This window comes from Rattus norvegicus, chromosome 13 (genome assembly GCF_021556685.1).
Source record: "Rattus norvegicus strain SHRSP/BbbUtx chromosome 13, alternate assembly SHRSP_T2T, whole genome shotgun sequence".
Lineage (NCBI taxonomy): Eukaryota > Metazoa > Chordata > Mammalia > Rodentia > Muridae > Rattus > Rattus norvegicus.
The window spans coordinates 99,131,740-99,150,617 of NC_141546.1; the positions used below are offsets into that span (position 1 = coordinate 99,131,740).

Consider the following 18,878-nt stretch of genomic DNA (forward strand, 5'->3'; position numbering starts at 1 on the left):
GTTCTGCAAACTGTGGTTGCCACTGCTTGACTGATGTGGCAACCCTGAGGTCTTGGTCTCAAAGAGTACATCATTACATGTAGAACGAGCTCACAAACGTCACACTTCAGTTTGGAAGCCTGTCACAGATGGTGTCCACAGTAGAATCAGCCAGGCAAGTAAGACTGGGTTCTGGGAATGCGTAACTTCCTTCTTCACATGTTCTTTCACCATCTTGATTTTTCTCCTCTCCTGGAGAAGAGGGAAGATGGGAAGGCAAAGCAGCCACCTGTATCCCAAATACCCCCTCTTAGGTGTCCCTCTTAGGTGTCTTTTAGGTCCTGTGGCTCAGAATCCACTGGAGGCTACGGTGTAGCTCAGTACAGAGCACCGACAAAGCATGTCTGAGGCTCGGGCTCCACCCCCATCACTAACCTATAAACAAGTGGCTGCTGGAGCATACATTTCTTTCTAATCTGTGGTATTCAAGTAGTTATGAATAAAGATTCTGGATGGACCAATGACATGAATTAGTACTGCTACTCAGTTGAACACCATTTCTGTGAAGGGTGCGAGATAGTTCCTAAGTGTGCACCAAAATGAGAGGTCAGAGCCTGAAGAGAAAAAGTTACACGACTTACTGGAGAGAAACTAGCTGGTAATTCATTTGCAACTCAGTTTTCTGATTTCTCTTGCCATACTGTTGAAAACAGACTGGGAAACTGCCCGTGAAAAGCAATGATGCCACTCTTAAATTAACCGAAGATAAGAGAGAACATTATAAACACAAATCTAACTCAGGGAAAGCAGTAGGTAAACAATCTTCCTCCTCAGGCTGACAGCATGTCACCAACTTCGGCATGTGTTAACCCTTCCTAGCCTAGTGGTTCCCAACCAACCCTTTCACAGGGCTTGCCTAAGACCATCAGAAAACACAGATACTTACATTACAATTCATAACAGTAGCAAAATTACATTTATGAAGTAGCAACAAAAATAATTTGATGGCTGGGGATCCCCATAACATGAGGAACTGTATTAGAGTCACAGCCCTAAGAAGGTTACACTCACTGTCCTAGCCCCTTTGTATCAGCTTGTGTTGGTCCTTAAGTCTATAGAAACTACCACCTGAGCACTGAAGGTTGTAGGATGATGTCATTATGAGCAAGGCAGGTCCTGGATGAGGCAAAGCCTGTCATTGGATGAGAAGGAAGGGTAGGCGGGGAAAAGTCTAGGAAGGAGAGAGGAGGAAGAGAAGCGAAAAATCAAGATGGAGCCGCCGTAGCAGGATGATCCAGACCAGGTGGACTAGGTCAACTCTATCTTGTCTAGGTGGGCGGTTTCTGTCTTTATTAATTGGCAGGGAATTTATTCTGTGGGTGTATTGTGGATTGAGAATTTAACATATAAATCTAATTGTTAAACTACAAGTTTCTGGAGTTTGATTTTATTGGGCTACAGGGGTTGTGAACAAAGTTCCCGGCGGGCAGAGAGACAACCTGTCTCAGTTCTGGAAGGCTATAGAATGCCTGGGGCTAGCGTGGTGTGGTGCCACACTAGAACGACCCGCAGAATGTGGTGTGTGTGTCAGGCATGGTAACAACCTACCAAGGGGACAGTGTGTGGAAGCGGCTAGCAGAGAAACAGCCGGAGCACGAGGAGTGGGAACGTGTAGTGTAGCATCTATCCATTTTCACTCCTACTGCAACAGAGGGTGGCTAGGGCTTCTCTAACCTCCCTCCTGATACACACCGCCACAGTGAGACCTATTTGGGATTTCGTTATGAAATGGGAATCATCTGTTGACTAACGGCAAAGGAAAATGTATTTGATTCTTACGTTTCTGAAACTAACCTTCCCCAGGGAAGAGCAGACCCATGGCTTATCCAATAGCCAAATGGTCAGCCTTGAAAACATACATTCAAGTAACATCATGCAGATTACATTTAAGAATGTACCTACACATGTGCATATAACAGCAATTAACGAAAAAGAGTCCTTGGGTTTGAGAGATGGCAAGGAGTGGTGTGTGGGAGGAGGGGCGTGTGGGAGGAGGGGTGTGTGGGAGGAGGGGCGTGTGGGAGGAGGGGCGTGTGGGAGGAGGGGCGTGTGGGAGGAGGGGCGTGTGGGAGGAGGGGCGTGTGGGAGGAGGGGTGTGTGGGAGGAGGGGTGTGTGGGAAGGCCGGAAGAGGGCACAGGGAAAGGGAAATTGCAAGATTGCATTATAATCTCAGAAATAAAAGAAATAATGTTTTAAAAGGAAAAGACAATGAGGACGGCTTTCCTCAAAGATTACTGTCGTACTATAAAGTGGAAGAAAGGCTGTGATCAACGTTGAGGGATGGAAGGTGACTAAAACTAGAGACGGCAAAGGAAAGGACACACTACTCCGTCAGGTCAGGGGCAGTGTCCCACTAATGTCCCAGTGAGGTCCCGTGCTAAGACTGAGCAGCAAGTACAGGGCAGACACAGAAGACCTAGCTGAGGTAGCTTGGAGAGGCCCAACTACCATGGTCAAGCTGTCACGGACACTGCCTCTTCCCCAAGCCTGCTTCTCAGTGTCAAAAGGATCTCTGTGAAAAAAGAAAACGGTGGTGCTAAAAGTTTTCCATGGGCAGCGACAGAGCAGTCTGCTGGCTTTCAAGCCTGTGGTGCTCATGGCACAAAGGCTCCAAGTCTACAAGTCTAATGAAGCTGACCTTCAACTAAACCCTCCCCAGGGTTGGGTGGCCCCTGAACTAGTTCTTGCTCTGGGCCCTCTACTCTCTGTCCATCCTCTCCCTCTCGAAATACTTAAGGCTCTGCCTCCTCCTCACCAGTGTGACTTCTACACAGCAGCTTGGCAAGGGAGTCCTCCTCCATCTTCTCCAGCAGCCTTTGTTTCCCATTCTCCTGTCAGCTGACAGGGAGCTGTAACTTTCTACTGCTGCTTGTTTGCCTGTGTCCTGCTCCCTCTGGGCTGAGGAGCTCCAGAGCAGGGCTCGAGTTTCATTGCTTTTGTCTCCAAACCATTTTCAATTATGATGAAGTGAATAGAAAAGGCCACAGAAGAAAACCTCTTTCAGGCAGTGAAAAGCTGCACCTCTGACCCCAAGAGGAAGGCAGCCATGCTAACCCTGTCACCATACCCTTTACCAGCAGGTCATGAAGATACCGGACAGTGCCCAGGCTGTTTACTCCTTACTAAGTTGATAAGATGGCCAAGGCACCAAGGGCCCAGTGGGGCTCGCCTACTGTTTGGGTGTTTCAGGTCTTTTATTTCCATGTTGTGTCCAGTCTTCTGTGGCTAGCCATATAAAGCTGGGAAAATGGAGGCAAAAATGTGGGTTCTTCCTTAACCCCTTTGATCTGGGAGCTCCAGGTGCCTCGTGCAGCTCCTGTGTGACCTCCGAACCAGACAGTAGCCTGGTCCTCTCTACTGCTGTCACTGCTTATGAAAGGACAGTCATCGTGTTTGCCTCTCTACCAGTGCTTTTTGAGTGAGTGCCTGCAGCAGGAGAGCTGGGGAGAGTCTCCCCAGGCCTTAGACTAGAAAAGCTCGAAGAACACATGGCGGGTGCTGAAAGATTGAGATGTGAATTAGGAACATCTCCCCCTCACAAACTCATCATACTGGTAATACATGAAAATGGACTTTGGTTCATCAAATCATTTATATAGAACTATAGAGAATATTAATTTAGGAAACATGCAGAAGCAACAGAGGTATGCAGCCCCACTTTAATTAGGAAGAGAGCTTGACCACAGGCAAGCCTAGAGCAAGGCTAAACTCTTACAATGGTTACAGCATAACCTCTAAACTTTAGCTCAAGGACCTCCAAACTAAACTGTCTAGTTAGGACTTGCATAACAACAGTGACTTACAAACTACATATGAAGTCCCTTACAGGGTATATACACTAGGAAGCAGTACTACATATGAAGTCCCTTACAGGGTATATACACTAGAAGCAGTACACTATATATGAAGTCCCTTACAGGGTATATACACTAGGAAGCAGTACACTATATATGAAGTCCCTTACAGGGTATATACACTAGGAAGCAGTACACTATATATGAAGTCCCTTACAGGGTATATACACTAGGAAGCAGTACACTACATATGAAGTCCCTTACAGGGTATATACACTAGGAAGCAGTACACTACATATGAAGTCCCTTACAGGGTATATACACTAGGAAGCAGTACACTACATATGAAGTCCCTTACAGGGTATATACACTAGGAAGCAGTACACTACATATGAAGTCCCTTACAGGGTATATACACTAGGAAGCAGTACACTACATATGAAGTCCCTTACAGGGTATATACACTAGGAAGCAGTACACTACATATGAAGTCCCTTACAGGGTATGCACACTAGGAAGCAGTACACTACATATGAAGTCCCTTACAGGCTATGCACACTAGGAAGCAGTACACTACATATGAAGTCCCTTACAGGGTATATACACTAGGAAGCAGTACACTACATATGAAGTCCCTTACAGGGTATATACACTAGGAAGCAGTACACTACATATGAAGTCCCTTACAGGCTATGCACACTAGGAAGCAGTACACTACATATGAAGTCCCTTACAGGGTATAATACACACTAGGAAATAGTACTACATATGAAGTCCCTTACAGGGTATGCACACTAGGAAGCAGTACACTAAAACAAAGTGTAAAAGCATCCGAGCGCCCCAGCTTCTATGGGGCAAGCTTTTCTGTGGTGAGCAAACAATGGAGATAGTACACAATTAAACGACTCTAGGTGTGGTCTAGCTTTCATAACACAGAAGAAAACTGAAAGGGCAGAAAGCTGCAAGCTCACTTTCTGGCAATACCTGATTTCAACGAGAAAGCACCTTACGGAAGTGGGTTTAGTAGGCCACTTTATTTAACCACACTTAATTCATTATGATATTCAGATTTTAATAGTCTACCGATTCTAAATGCCAGCGAAAGTTCTGGTAGTGAACTTCTACCCTCCTGATGACAAACAGCAATGTTTGAAAGTCAATCATTAGCACTTGCCTAGGAAGCACAAGGCCCTGGGTTCAGTCCCCAGCTCCGAAAAAAAGAACCAAAAAAAAAGAAAGTCAATCATTTAATGACTAAAACAAATGGTTTGCAAGACTCAATTATGATTTTAGAAATGACAAACCACCATCTCTAAGGCTCAGGAAAAGACAGAGGAAGCAGAGACAATGTAAGGACCAGACGATAGGAAGAAGGGCTGTGAAATGCCATGTTCTAGACATAGCCACTACAATCACCACACTGTGTCAAGGCTGGCCCTACCAGCAGTCAGCTATGGGTAGGGAACGGGCTCAGCTGGCCCTATCCTTCTCTGCTAAACTATTGGCTACACTATTGGCAAGGTCTGGAAGAGGAAAGTCACGGTCTTCAGTTGCGTCCCATTGGTAAGCCCATAAGCTCTGTAGTATAGTTCTAAACCCATGGTCACAAATGCAGCCCTAGGCTGTCCTACCTGGGGATCCTTCCTGTCTGCAGACATCAAACCTGACCCTGTAGTCCTTGCCAAAAGACAGTTGCTGACAGGAACCTGGTCTGACTGACTGCTCCTTGGGAGGTTCTGCCAACAACTAACCAATGCAGAGGTGGAGGCTTGGAGCCAACCATCAGAGCTCAGGGACTCTGGTGGGGGAGCTGGCAGAAGGACTGGAGGAGCAGCAGAGGGATTACAACCCCATAGGAAGAACAACATCAGCTGGCCAGACCACCCAGTGCTCCCAGGGACTAGACCACCAACCAAGGAGTGTAGAGGGAGGGATTCGCTGCTCCAGATACAGAGGTAGCAGAGAATGGCCTTGCCTGACATCAATGGGAGGGAGGCCCTTGGTTCTGTGGAGGTCTGATGCCCACAAAGGAGAGGGAAGTTGTGGAATGGGGGGCTTGTGGAGGGGTAACCAGGAAGTGGGATATCATTTGAGAAGTAAATGAATGGAATGATTAATAACAATTACAAACAAGGCAGGCCTAGTTAAAACTCTTGAATTGCCACACAAAATGACTTCAATATGGAAAAAGGTTTCTGTAGGGAGAAGGGAAGTTGACCGGGCAGGAGGGAGATTAGAGAGGGCAGGAAGAAAGAGTGACTAGGATGCACCATACACATGCATGATATTGTCAAAAGAACACATTAAATTTAAAATTTTGAAATAAAAGACTTGGAAATAATAATTGTATATATTTTTAAGTATGCAATAGAAGTGTCTCAGAAACGACACATTTTAGGTTCATAAAAATCACATGAAACTTTTCCAAAACCCTCATTCCTGGCTTCTTTCTCTGTAGAAGAGGCAACACAGTGTGGAGGCTCCTGGAGGAACTGGAAATGCATACTTTTAATGCATTGTGAAACTGGAAGAAAAAGAAACCTCTTAAGGCAAAATAAAAACAAACAAACATTTAAAAAAGAAACAAAGACAGACAGACCAGCACAGAAAGTAACCACAGAAGACAGAATTGCCCTGGGGTCAAACTCCTTGATGAACAAGAGAGACCCTGGTCAACAGGTTCCCACAGGAGCAGATACAGGCCTCTCTGTAGGAAGTCATCCTTCAACCTCCAAGTTTCACACAGATAAAATTAGGCAAACAGAAATTTGTCATCAAAAAAGGAGACAGAAGAACAACAACAAAATCAAAAACAAGAACCAAACAACTGATCAAAAACAAACCAGAAACAAAATCTCCAGAGTGACGACATTCATGGGTACAGATGACTAACAAATGTCCAGGTGACAGAATTTCCAGAAACGGAATGTAAATGCCTGCATATAAAATGTTTACTAAGATGAAATCATAAAAAATAAGCAAGGACTAAAAGACTATTACAAAGACTGAGTACTTTAAGGAAAATCTTCAATGAGATTAAAATTAAGCGGATGAGGAAAGGGAAGACTGGGATGTCCGTGGGTCAATGCTCTGACGGAGACGGCTGGAGGACTGGGCTCAGATGCTAAGAGAATGTGGTATGCTGCGGATGTCTCTGTGAAAATTAATGAAGCACACAGGAAGAGAACGACAGAGAAAAGGGCAAACAGGTCTAACAAAACAATTTAAAATAGCACCAATCGTTACTACATTATGCAAAGGATCAAACACTTCAGTGAAGACAGATCCAACTAAATGCCGTTGGTAAGAGCCTGCTTTACCTTTAAGAACTTGCAGGCTGAAAGTCAGAGGATGGAGAAAGATCTCCCACTACAGCAGTAACTGAAAGAGAACTGGGTGGCCATATTTATATCAGACGAAATGGAACTTAAATGTAAAAACCTGCCATAAGAGACAAAAAAGGACATCGCATAATGGCAGAACAAGCACATAAAGAAGACACGACGGTTACAACTCTATATGTGCCCAACAGCAGAAGACCTCAGTGTATAAAGTAAACACTGACAGAGCCAGAGACAAAGACAGACAGCAACACGGCAGTGACAGATTGCAATATTCTGCATGCAGTAATGGATACAGCATTCAGACAGAAGATCTACAAGGAAATGATGACTTGAACAGCATCACAGACCAATGGACAGACATTTGGTGGACCTGATATGGTGGAACCCATAATCCTAACAACTGGGAGGCTAAGGTTGTAGGCTTAAAAGTGCAGAATTAGCCTGGGCTACATGGTGAAACACTCTCTCAAAAAAAAAAAAAAAAAAGAGCATATCCAACAGCGGCCACCATTCATTAAGTACACGCAGAACACTCTTCATGACAAATCACATTCTACCACATACAAACACCAAAGCACAAACTTAAGACTGCTATACCACGTCTTTTTCCCAGCTCTGAATGCATGAAACAGAAGTAAAGGGCATAAGTAACTGGACAACTGGACAACACACAAGTTTGTTGAAGTTAAACCCATTCCTCTAGAGAACTCAAATAAATCTACAACTACTCTATCATGGAGACGTAGAAAACCTAAACAGAACTAGAAAAAGAGTGAATCAGCGGTCAGAAACCTTCCAGCAAAGAAAGGCCAAGCGCAGATGCTTCGCTGCCGATGTCAGCGACCATTTACACCGTCAGCACCTGTCCTTCTGAGCTCTCCTAAATTTGAAGGGGAGAAAGTACTTCCTAACTCATTTATGAATTCAGCATTACACTGACACCAAAAACTAGGTATTATAAGTTATTATAAGAAGAGAGAGCTGGGCTGGAGAGATGGCTCAGTGTTTAGGAACACTGCTCTTCCAGAGGTCCTGAGGTCAAACCCCAGCAACCACATGGTGGCTCACACCCATCTGTAATGAGATCCGATGCCCTCTTCTGATGTGTCTGAAGACAGCTACAGTGTAATCACATATATGAAATAAATAAATAATCACATATATGAAATAAATAAATAAATAAATCTGAGAGAGAGAGCGCCAGCCAGCCACAGGCCAATGTGCCTAGTGAATGTAGACAGACACAAAGTTCTCAAAATAAGAATGAAAACAGCAAATACAAATCAGTAGCGTGCCAAAAGGATCATCTTCATAGTCACACCTGAGATACAAAGTCAGTGCAATATACACCACAGCAATGCAAGGAAAATTAAACTCTGTGATAATTTCCATAGATACAGATTTTATATGCCGACATTTACATTGAGCAAGATGCAGTACAACATTCAACAAACTGGGAGAAAGGAAACTGTATCAATGTAGTATAGACCACTCATGAAAAGCCCACGGTTCACATCACAGTTAATGGCAGAACGGAACAAACATTTTTCCTAAGATCAGAACAACAGCAAATGACCATTCTCACCACTTCTATTCAACACAGTTCTGGAACTCTTAAACAAAAAAGAAAGAAAGTGTTGAAATAGGAAGGGAGAAGCAAAATTATGTTTTTAGATAAGACAATCTTATATGCAACCCCCACATATGTCCTGAAATAACCTGTTAAACTTAATATACAAATCCAAAAGCCTTCCAGGATCCAAAATCAACACACACACACACACACACACACACACACACACACACACACACACTCAGATGTGTGTTTATCACTAACAAGAAACTATCTGGAAAAAATAGACTATTTTTAAAATACCAAAACAATGAAATATTTTGGAATAAAGAACCAAAGAAGCAACATATTGCTGAAAGAAATTAAAGAAACAGAGAAAAGGAAAGGCAGCCCATGTTTGTAGATTAGAAAAATTAATACTGTCAAGACGTCCATAGTGCCTAAATCAATCTACAGATCATTGTAATCCCTATCCAAATTCAACTGCATGATCTGTAGACACAGAGAGCCATGCTCAGACTCATAAAGGACTCGGAGTATCCCATACAATCAACAACCAAACAGCAAACCTCCACTGTCGCCCTACAAATAGAGATAAAAAGGGTTTGGGAGAGACTGAAGGTTTAACCACAACACTCAAGCTGTGGGACTTCTGGAGAACTGTCAGAAGAAAGCCTCATGACACAGGCTTAGCAACGACTGACTGGGTGTGACTGCAGCTCAGACAGCCAAAGCACACGTGGATAAAGAGGAAGAGAACAGAGAAGAGAAGATAGAGGAGGACCTATCAAATGGGGGACAGTAGTATCTGCAGCCACACACCTCACCTGGAAACACTATCCAAACGCCATACTGGGAAATCCAATGGCATTGCAATGGCAAATAGGAAAATAGCCTGATTTAAGAATATACACAGGGGGGCTGGGGATTTAGCTCAGTGGTAGAGCGCTTACCTAGGAAGCGCAAGGCCCAGGGTTCGGTCCCCAGCTCCGAAAAAAAGAACCAAAAAAAAAAAAAAAAAAAAAGAATATACACAGGGCTTACTCGATACTTTCCCAAAGACTATAAACAAATGGCCAACAGGTATAAAACAAACAAACAAACAAACAAAAAAACAAAACAAAAAACAGGCTCAACATTGTTAACCATAAAGAAAACATCAGAATCCCAACTGAGTATCACTGGTTAGGGTGGCTACCACTGAGCAATGTTTGTTTGCTTGTTTGCTCGCTTGTCTGTAATTCTGAGGCTGTGCATGTGCTAAGTAAGTGCAACAAGCTACTATCCGTACCCAGGGCTGTCATTGTCAGAACTGAAATAACAAGAGTTGCCAGAATTCCGAGTTGAAATGGAGAAACCAGAACCTGTGCACCGCTGTTGAAGATGTAAAGAGTTGGGAGTGTCTAGAAGTTCCTTTGCAAGTTAAGCTTATAACAGCATGTGACCAACAACTCCACTTCTTGGTATTTATGAAAGAGAACGAATTAAGATCTCCAAGGGATACTTTCATTCCAATGTTTCTTGAAACCTTTACCCTAGTGGTAGAAACAAACTAAATATGCACCAAGAGGACACCGGATAAATAAAGTACACTGTATATACACAACCCGAACTCATAAAAAGAAATGCATCTTGTTATACATTGAAACACAAATGAAGATTATGGACACCATAAAAAATGAAATACGATCTCAAAATGGTAACTACTACGTGACTCCATGTGTATGAGCAAAGCAGTTAAAATTATCAAAGCAACATGGGTGTTTGCCAGGGACTGGAAGGAAGCAGAGGAGGCAGTCGCTGGCTAGGAGGTGTGAAGTTTCAGCTGTGCAACATAAAATTACTAGGGATTTGCTCTGACACACTGTTCACAGGTAACAATATTATACTACAGACCTACAGACTCACAGAAGCAGATCTCTCCAACAAAAGGTAATTTTTAAACACAAATAAGTCAACAGATGGGTTTAAATGCAACTAAAGACAGACACAGCTAAACATTACAGAGACTGCATGCAGACTGTACTAGGAAGAAACAGTGAGGCAGGAGAAGAAAAACATGAGTCAGGGCTAAGACGGTGGAGGACAGAGTCAAAGTAGCTAACCGAGTATCAGGGAAGGTAGAGAGAAAAGGGCTAAGCCAAGACGCACAGAAACCACAGTGGACACATTTCCAAACTGATGAAAGTCAGGACTCTACAGAAGGCAGAGGGTAACAATTAAACAGCTCATCACTCAGAAAAACAACGGACTAGTAAGAAAAATGAAGATGTGAGAGATCTCGGAGAGCCAAGGTCTACTGTAAGCCGACCGAGTATAAACAAGGAAAACACAAGGGGACCAGAAGGAAGACAGTGATAAATACATAATAGTTGAGAGGCACCCAGAAGTTACGGAAACATGAATTCATAAATGCAAAGAGCAAACACCTAAGCACACCACAGTGAAACTCCAACACCAGAAGAGAGGACCTCAAAGAGACAGATACCAACAGAGATGCTAATGTGGAAGGGGGAATCTCTCAAGGCCCCAACCCTAAACAAGGACTACAGACAACTAAGGAATGCTGAGAGAGGGAGGCCTATTCCCCACGGAAGAGCCCCCTATTGGTATTCAATACCAAGAGGCCAGCCCTGAATCATATAGATACAAACAACACAAAATGGACTGAAAGAGTAGTAGTATATATTCAGACAGACAGACAGACAGACAGACAGACAGACACACACACACACACACACACACACACACGGCCTCTTTTTGATTGTTGTTATATACATATACACACATGCCTATTGCTACCTAATTATAGCTTAATTTTTAAAAAGGCCCAAAACATAGCCTGCCATAATAGATGATTTCTATTAGAAGCAGTGTGACCAATAGACAATGGGATGCTATTTTATGGCCCCTTCCTAAAGAAATTAAACCAACAATCTAGAGTTATAGTCTCAGGAAAACTGTCTTTCAGTAATAAAGGCAAACCATTTTCCTATTTAAACAAAACTTACAAACAAGGCTTAGTGGCACATGCTTTAACTCCAGCACTCAGGAAACAGATGCAGGTGGATGTCTGTTAGCCCAAGGCCAGCCTGGTCTACATAAAGAGTTTCTGGACAGCCAGAGCTACATAGAAAGACCCCATCTTGACAAAACAAAATCACAAGAGGTTATCACTAACTGAAAGAACTCTTTCCTCCTTTTGAGACAGGGTCTTAATCAAGGTAGGCTCAAACTCGGGCTTTTCCTGCCTCAGCATCCTGAGTGCTGAGGTTACAAGCTCATGCCACCAGGCCCAGCCTCACCAAAAGAACATCGAAGGATGTTCATCAGGAAAAAGAAAGTGAGCTCCAAAGGAAATCCTCAGGTGGGACACAAGTAATGAGGATCATCACCTGAGAAATTATTTATAAAGTACCTAATTCTGCACATGGAGGCTTTCAGAAAACACAAGAAGCTGCTAAGGGTCCGGTAACCACAGTTACCACCAATACTGACAATCTAATCCCTGGGACTAACTCACACAGTGGAGAGAAAGAACCAATTCCTGAAAGCTGTCCTTGAGCTCCATGTGCATGCCCATGGCACTCCCCCACAGACAGGCAAATAAATGCAAACTAAACAAACTGAGCGGATTGATTAATAGTAGCGAGATCAGAGAAATGACACTGTTACTATTTCCTTCCCCAGTCTGGACACCCACTCTGGAGATCCGGAACCTGGACTTCTTGCATTCACCAAGGCTCAGCTACAAAAGCAGTCATCTCAGGGGTCTTGTTAAATGTCAGCAAGTCAAGCCACAAAGTATTTGTAAGTACTTGATAAGGGGGAAAGGGCAGGGACTCCAGGAGACTGAACAGCAAGGGACCAGAAGTAGTGAATAAAAGCATATCCTGTTCTTCCTCTACTAAGGTACATGTGTGTTCATTTTAAATCTCTAAGCCCAAACCAAATAAACCACCTCCTAGAAGCAACAGCCAGAGCGGAGCAAAAGTTCAAGAGTTCAGAAGTCTAGTGTGACCTTGGGCAGGTCACCTGACTCCCTGAACCTTCAGCCTTGGGTGGTCTATGTAATGGTTATCTTTGCATACATCACACATGTGCTCTGATGATAAATGACTGATTCAAGAGGGAATGTCACAGCACTGATCTCTTACGCACACTAGTCACTGAGCCAGGCAAGGACAACACAGGAGACAGACCAGGCAGCAAGTGCACTGCCACACAACAGGTACTAGGACTCATGCAGGGAGCAGAGCCAAGGGGAGGGTACAGGCATGCAACCCATTTGTTTTTCCATCTACACCTAATGACCACCAGGCTGGCCACTCAAGTTACTGTAACAAAATTACTGTACCAGCTTGTTACAGTTGCCACATGAATTTCCAGTCTAGGAAAGATATACCAGTCAGAGGTTTATTAAAGGCTTTTGAACCTAGCCAGATTTATAATTTTAAGACAACTCAAGAAATAATCACATTGACTTCCTTCATGATGATCTCTAAGAAGGAACACAGCATTGTCTTTCAACAGAGAAAATCAGTCAGGGCATTGGTGACCCACAGCAGGAGTGTCAGCAAAGGTTTTCCAAAAACACTTACAAAATTGTTTCACTGAAGAAAGAGACACATTTAGTGATATGTTTTAGTATAGCTCCTCCATCCATACTGGCATTATTCAAGAATAGTTTGACAATTAAAAAAAAAAAGAAGAGAAGAAAACAAGTTTTTCAAGCATGTTCTTATTTTTTTTAAAGAGTAGAGTACCTTTACAACCCAAAGTCAAATGCATTTTACAGAGATTCTACTCTTTGTAACGTGTCTCTTCTTCACTACAAAGTGTTTACTGCCTTAAAAGCTAACCACTGTTTCCTGTTATATTTAATCAGTTGAGGCCTATCAACAAGGCACACACAAACTTTCATCTAAGGATACTCCTGGAAGATCCCACTGAATGTTCTCAAAGAACAACTCTCTCTCTGCTCTACACAGTGGTAGAGGAGACATCAGGGTCACACATTTCTTCTTGGGATTTTAATATATATACACATATATATACATACATACATATATATATTAAGAAATGTTTGTTACCTGCAAATAACAATGTAATATTGATTTTTTATTATTATATTTGTTTACTTTAATTTCTAAGAGTAATAGCATTTTTGGCTACTGTCTTTACAAAAAAAAGACCTGAAAGTCATATAAAGTAAACATTTTTTTTCATAAATATTTTTAAAAATATGTGAATATTTTTGTGTGGATATACTTTAAAATGTCCTGTATGATGACAAGCAAATGTACCTTCTGGCTACCATGCTGGCAGTAATTCATGCACTGACCAGCAAGCTTGATACTCCGTTTTGCTGATGGGAGGAGGTAGGGAACACCGATAATGCCATTTAAGACTCCAGTGGTCATTTAACAGCCTCCAGGGGTGGCCTCTCCGATAAACACCTGGAACACTTATAAAGCCAATTTAGCCCTAGCTACCCTCAGTCTTCTAATGCACACTACTTGGGACTGCATTTATGTCTCCCGTCAGCCCTGAGTGGGGTGAGGCCTTGTCTACTAAAGCACTTCTGCGTCCCCTTCCAGGTCAAAAACAGAGTTAAGTGCATACTCATTGATTAATTAGCAGCCATAGCAGAGTAGACATTTTCCACGGCAATGAGGAGATAATTAGGAAGTAGATAGAGTAAGCTAAATGGGGGGACGGTTATGTTGTACCAGGGTAGAAACAAGACCACGCAGAGGCTCTGAAAGAACATGCTTAGAAACAAAGCAGATGACTTTACACGGCACAGCCGTCCTCGGAAGGTACAACAAAATTTATACTCTGACTGCCTAGCTTTAAAATCCCCTTGCTGCTCTTTTGTTCTTACATGTGATGCTGTGTGTGGTACAATTCCTTGCTGCATATTTCTATAAAACCATATCCTGTCTTTGTAAAGAACCCTGTCCACACAACGAGGTAGAGTAGTCAAAACCCAGGACATGAGCAACGGGGCTTCTCCACACTAGGTCAGCACACAGAATTCTGATCCTAAAACAGAGGTCATCGTCTGCTTGACTCTTCATTGTCACTCTTAAATGACAGGATTTTGGTTTGCTTTAAAAAAAATAATTCTTTACCTTTAAAAATATACTGCCACCCGATTCTTTGCCTTTTACCTCCAACCTCCTTTAATCTTTCAGTGAAAATTATGCAGCCATTTCATCTCTGAGGCCACAGTCATGGTGCAAATTGAGCAATACGGACGACGGACGACGGTGACTTCTGGTGCCTTCATCATTTTAAGTATAGGGCGCAGGAGAGGACAAAGCACACTGGAACAACTTCCTAGTGCTTCTAACAATGGTCTCTGTAGAATTATTTTCTTTTCCCTTCAGATAAATATATTAAACGTGCACCCTACTCTCTAGAAACACACCATGTTTATGCCTCATTTGCCCCTTCAAAAAGTGAGCCTGCCTGTCTCTCCCTCTCTTTTGTCTCAACACCAAAGCACTTGAGTGTTTTTACTTTATAGTCCCTATGAAGTCACTGGTACATTAAGCACTGAAGGGCTGAGGAGGGAAGTAGACAGCCAGAGAGCTCTGGTCGGCCAAGCAAAACCTAGAACCCCCCACCCCCCAGCTCCTTAAAACTTGTCAGCAATCAGACCAGACCCTCTGGAGCCTCCCGGCCCCTATGCAGGTCACCAATGATTTTAAGAACAACAGTGACAGAAAGTCACCTTTCCTGCAAAGGAACCCGCACACACGTGAACACAATCGTCCATTTCAGAAGATGAAATTACAATTGGTCTTTCTCTTGGTTTGTTAGAGTCCAAATACCTCGAGCGAACATCTCAATCTTGATTTAAAAAAAAAAAAAAAAAAAGCCAACAACTAAACGGAACAAAACTAAACAAAGAAGCTCCGGAGGGCTATTTGAGCAGATACAGAAAAATCCTCCCTTCAAAGATATATGCCTTGTGACACTCCAAGAGGAGAAAGTACTTAAAACCTGTCCCTGAGTCATGAACACTGGCCTGAAGAAGAGAAGCCAGTTGGCTTCCTGGGGCTCTTAAACCTTTCCTTTCTCACCTTGGGCTACAGAAGCTGTAAGTGAAATCTTCCACTCTTCACTGAGAGTATTATAGTGACATAAAGTCACACACACACACACACACACACACACACACACACACGCACACACACACACACACGCACGCACACACACACACACACACCCCTACTTCACTGCCCTCTTTATCCCTAAGGTGCCCGTGCGCCCCCAGTGTGGACCTGATGTTACAAAAAGCAAAGTCATGGGGCAATGCGGGGGTGGGGTGGGGTGTATGTTTGCAAAGGACTGGAAAATCCAGAAAAAGCAAAGGGCTGAAAGATCCCAGGACAGCCGAGGTGTAAGAGGTTCGGCTGGCTCGTGGGTTGTCCCCAAGCAAGCATCCATTCACTCGGGTGGGGGCCTAGGGGGACGATCCCGGAGACACCCTGGACGCCCACCCTCTGCCCTCCATCACCTCCCGCATCCCCTCAGGCAGGACCCACTCCGAGCAGAGGGCCGCCTCGGGCTCCCCGAGTGGGGACGGAAAGGACGTGGAGGGGGGTCAGGCCGGGCTCGCCCAGGTGGCCGCGCTGGAGGCTCGGGGGGTAGAGGGGGGACTCACGTTCTCCGTGTCCCGCTCGTTCACCGTGGGCAATGGCGTCCGCGCCGACATCTTGCGCGGGCGGCGGGGTCGGGCCGGGGGTCCGGCGGGTCGCGGGCCGAGGAGGGCTTCGGCGAGGGCGGGCGCGCGCGAGCAGGCCGCGCCGGGGAGCGCGCGGCTCCCGCAGGCCGCGGGGCGGGAAGGCGGGCGAGGACGCGGGGACCAAGCTGCGGGGACGCCGGTCCGGCGCGGAGGGCCGCGGCGGGCTGACTGGAGGGCAGGCGCCCGGGAGCTGCCTCAGCGCGGCGCCCGGCGAGCGCGGCCCTGACAGCGCCTCCCGCGCGCCGCCTCAGGTGAGCGCCGCCGCCGCCGCCGTCGCCGCCGCCGCTGCCGCATCCGCGCCGGGCCCCGCGGCCCCGAGCCCGCGCGCCGCTCCGCGCCGTCCCCGCCGCGCTCAGCCGGAGCCCTCCGCGGCCCGAGCCGGTGCGCGCGGAGCGGCGGGCGCGGCACGCAGCACCCCGAGGCTCTTGGCGGCCGCCGCCGGGTGGGCGGGCGCCAGCCGAGGGGCCTCTCCATTCATTCCCTCATTAGGGATGCGGGGCCGCCTCCGCCCGCCGCCCGGCCGGATTTCATTAGTGACTCGCCCCACCCGCGGATCTGGCTGTCCCCTCAGAACCTCCGGCGCCCTGCGATTTGATGTTGATTCTTGTATGGCTTTTTAAACCAGCACTGGGGACACATGGGGTTCGTGCGAATACATAAGGATCCCCTCCTTCCTCCTTTTTATGTATTTTATTTGTTTCCCTGGAGGGAAGCATTGGGTACCATCCTACTCTGCACTTGGCCCATCCTTAATTTCTCCTCTGGTTTAATTCCCGGTTTTCCTTGAGCCTTCTTTCAACATCATTCTTCCCTGAGGTGTTGTTCATGGTCAGGGGTGGACAAAAGGCACAAAAGCCTCGCGCAAGGAGCTGGCCCAGAAAGCATGTGGAAGAGGGATCCCCGCACCCCACAGCATCCCTGAGTGGGTGAGACTTGATGTCTACATTGGCTGATCGTCACTTCCTGGGATATGAGGAAGTGTCACTTAAGCCAGCTTATTCAGGGAGAAGACTGTCTCTGGTCGGTCCGGAACTGTTCCTTCCAATAGGCTGCTTTGCCCTTCCATCCACCTGTCACCCTAGGTCCAGTGCATGTTTGTGCCGATGCCATGCTGTCATTCTTAGTCTGATGTTTTGCACACTTGGCCTCTAGGATAAAACTTGACTATCTCCCTATTCCTTTTCTTCCTTCAACCTCTAATGGGAATTTTTGAGATGATGGGAAATTCTTCCTCTGTCCTAAATGCATCCATTTGAAGGAAGAAATCCTGCGCCAGATGGTTTTTATCCTGACTCATTAAAAGTTGTTTCTGAAAACTTAACACCTGACCCTTAAAACATGGGCCAGAAGAACCTAAAAATAGCAAACCCATATCTAGAGGGGAAATATATATATATATATATATATATATATATATGAATTATGGTGTGCCCCCGGGACTGCCACACTTTTAGGGTCCTTCAGAAATCGGGGTTCACCAAGATGTACTGAAGCATGAGTTTGTACTTTCCTCATCAGCTGCAGGCTGTGCCCTCAGCAGCTCCAGGAATACAGAAGTCCCCTGTGTTGCAACTGTATCTGCATTAGCCTAAGAATAAGCCAGCATTACCAAGAAGGTGCTCCCCCACAACTGGGATATGCATCAGGTCTTCCATCAGTAGCTTAGATTTCATTCTTCAAAGGCTAGTCATGCATTATCCTGTCCTCATCCTTGTGGTGACCCTGACAGGGATATTTGTTCCCATTTTACAAACTTCCGCTGAATTAACTTATTTGCCATCATAGCTACATCAGGTTAATGAGACACAGAAGGAGATAACTGGAATGTATGGGGGTGTTCAGTCCTGTACCAGTCACAAGACCTATGAGCTCATCCCTGTAAGGGATGGGGCTAATTAGAGACAGAGCTCAAAGGGGAGCCTAGGATCTGGGCCCTGTGGCTTCCACAACATACAACCCTTAGATACACCTGCTATACTTTGCTCAAATACTGAAATTGAAATCCAGTGGTTATTATTTAAAGGACATTTTTTATATGGTCGCTGAAGAGGTTTCCTAGCAATGGGGCTACATTCAAAGGGAATGATTTCTAATAACCCATAACTATAATTCTGTCTAATATGATAGACGAGAAATTACTCTAGCTTTAAAAACTGGCATTGAATTAATGGTAATACTCACAGTCCTAGGTTTGGCCTTTAGTGAAAATGCACTTTTCGTAGGTAAACAAACAACAGAAACCTCCATTTTGAAAAGAAGTTGCATGCTCTTCTACTCTAAACTGGCACGAGGGGACATTGGGATGTCGTCAAAACTGTTTAACCTTAGCCCTTAATAATGAAAATACCCACAAGCAATGCTTTCCTAC

General features: G+C 44.9%; 1 protein-coding gene across 4 annotated transcripts in view; it reads right to left on the reverse strand.

Moving 5' to 3' along the window:
• Mark1 (microtubule affinity regulating kinase 1) overlaps positions 1-16,954 on the reverse strand; it is a 105,312-nt gene extending 88,358 nt beyond the window's left edge. For 2 of the 4 annotated variants that reach the window (XM_087579890.1, XM_087579888.1), the window contains exon 1: positions 16,430-16,707. Coding sequence is in view for 2 of the 4 variants with exons in the window: in XM_087579885.1 (XP_087436011.1) it covers positions 16,430-16,480 (51 nt within the window). In the remaining 2 variants the exon portion in view is untranslated. Of the gene's footprint in view, positions 1-16,429 lie in introns of all 4 variants that reach the window. The other 2 variants (XM_087579885.1, NM_053947.2) reach the window with 2 other exon arrangements.
• Positions 16,955-18,878: the final 1,924 nt, after the last annotated feature.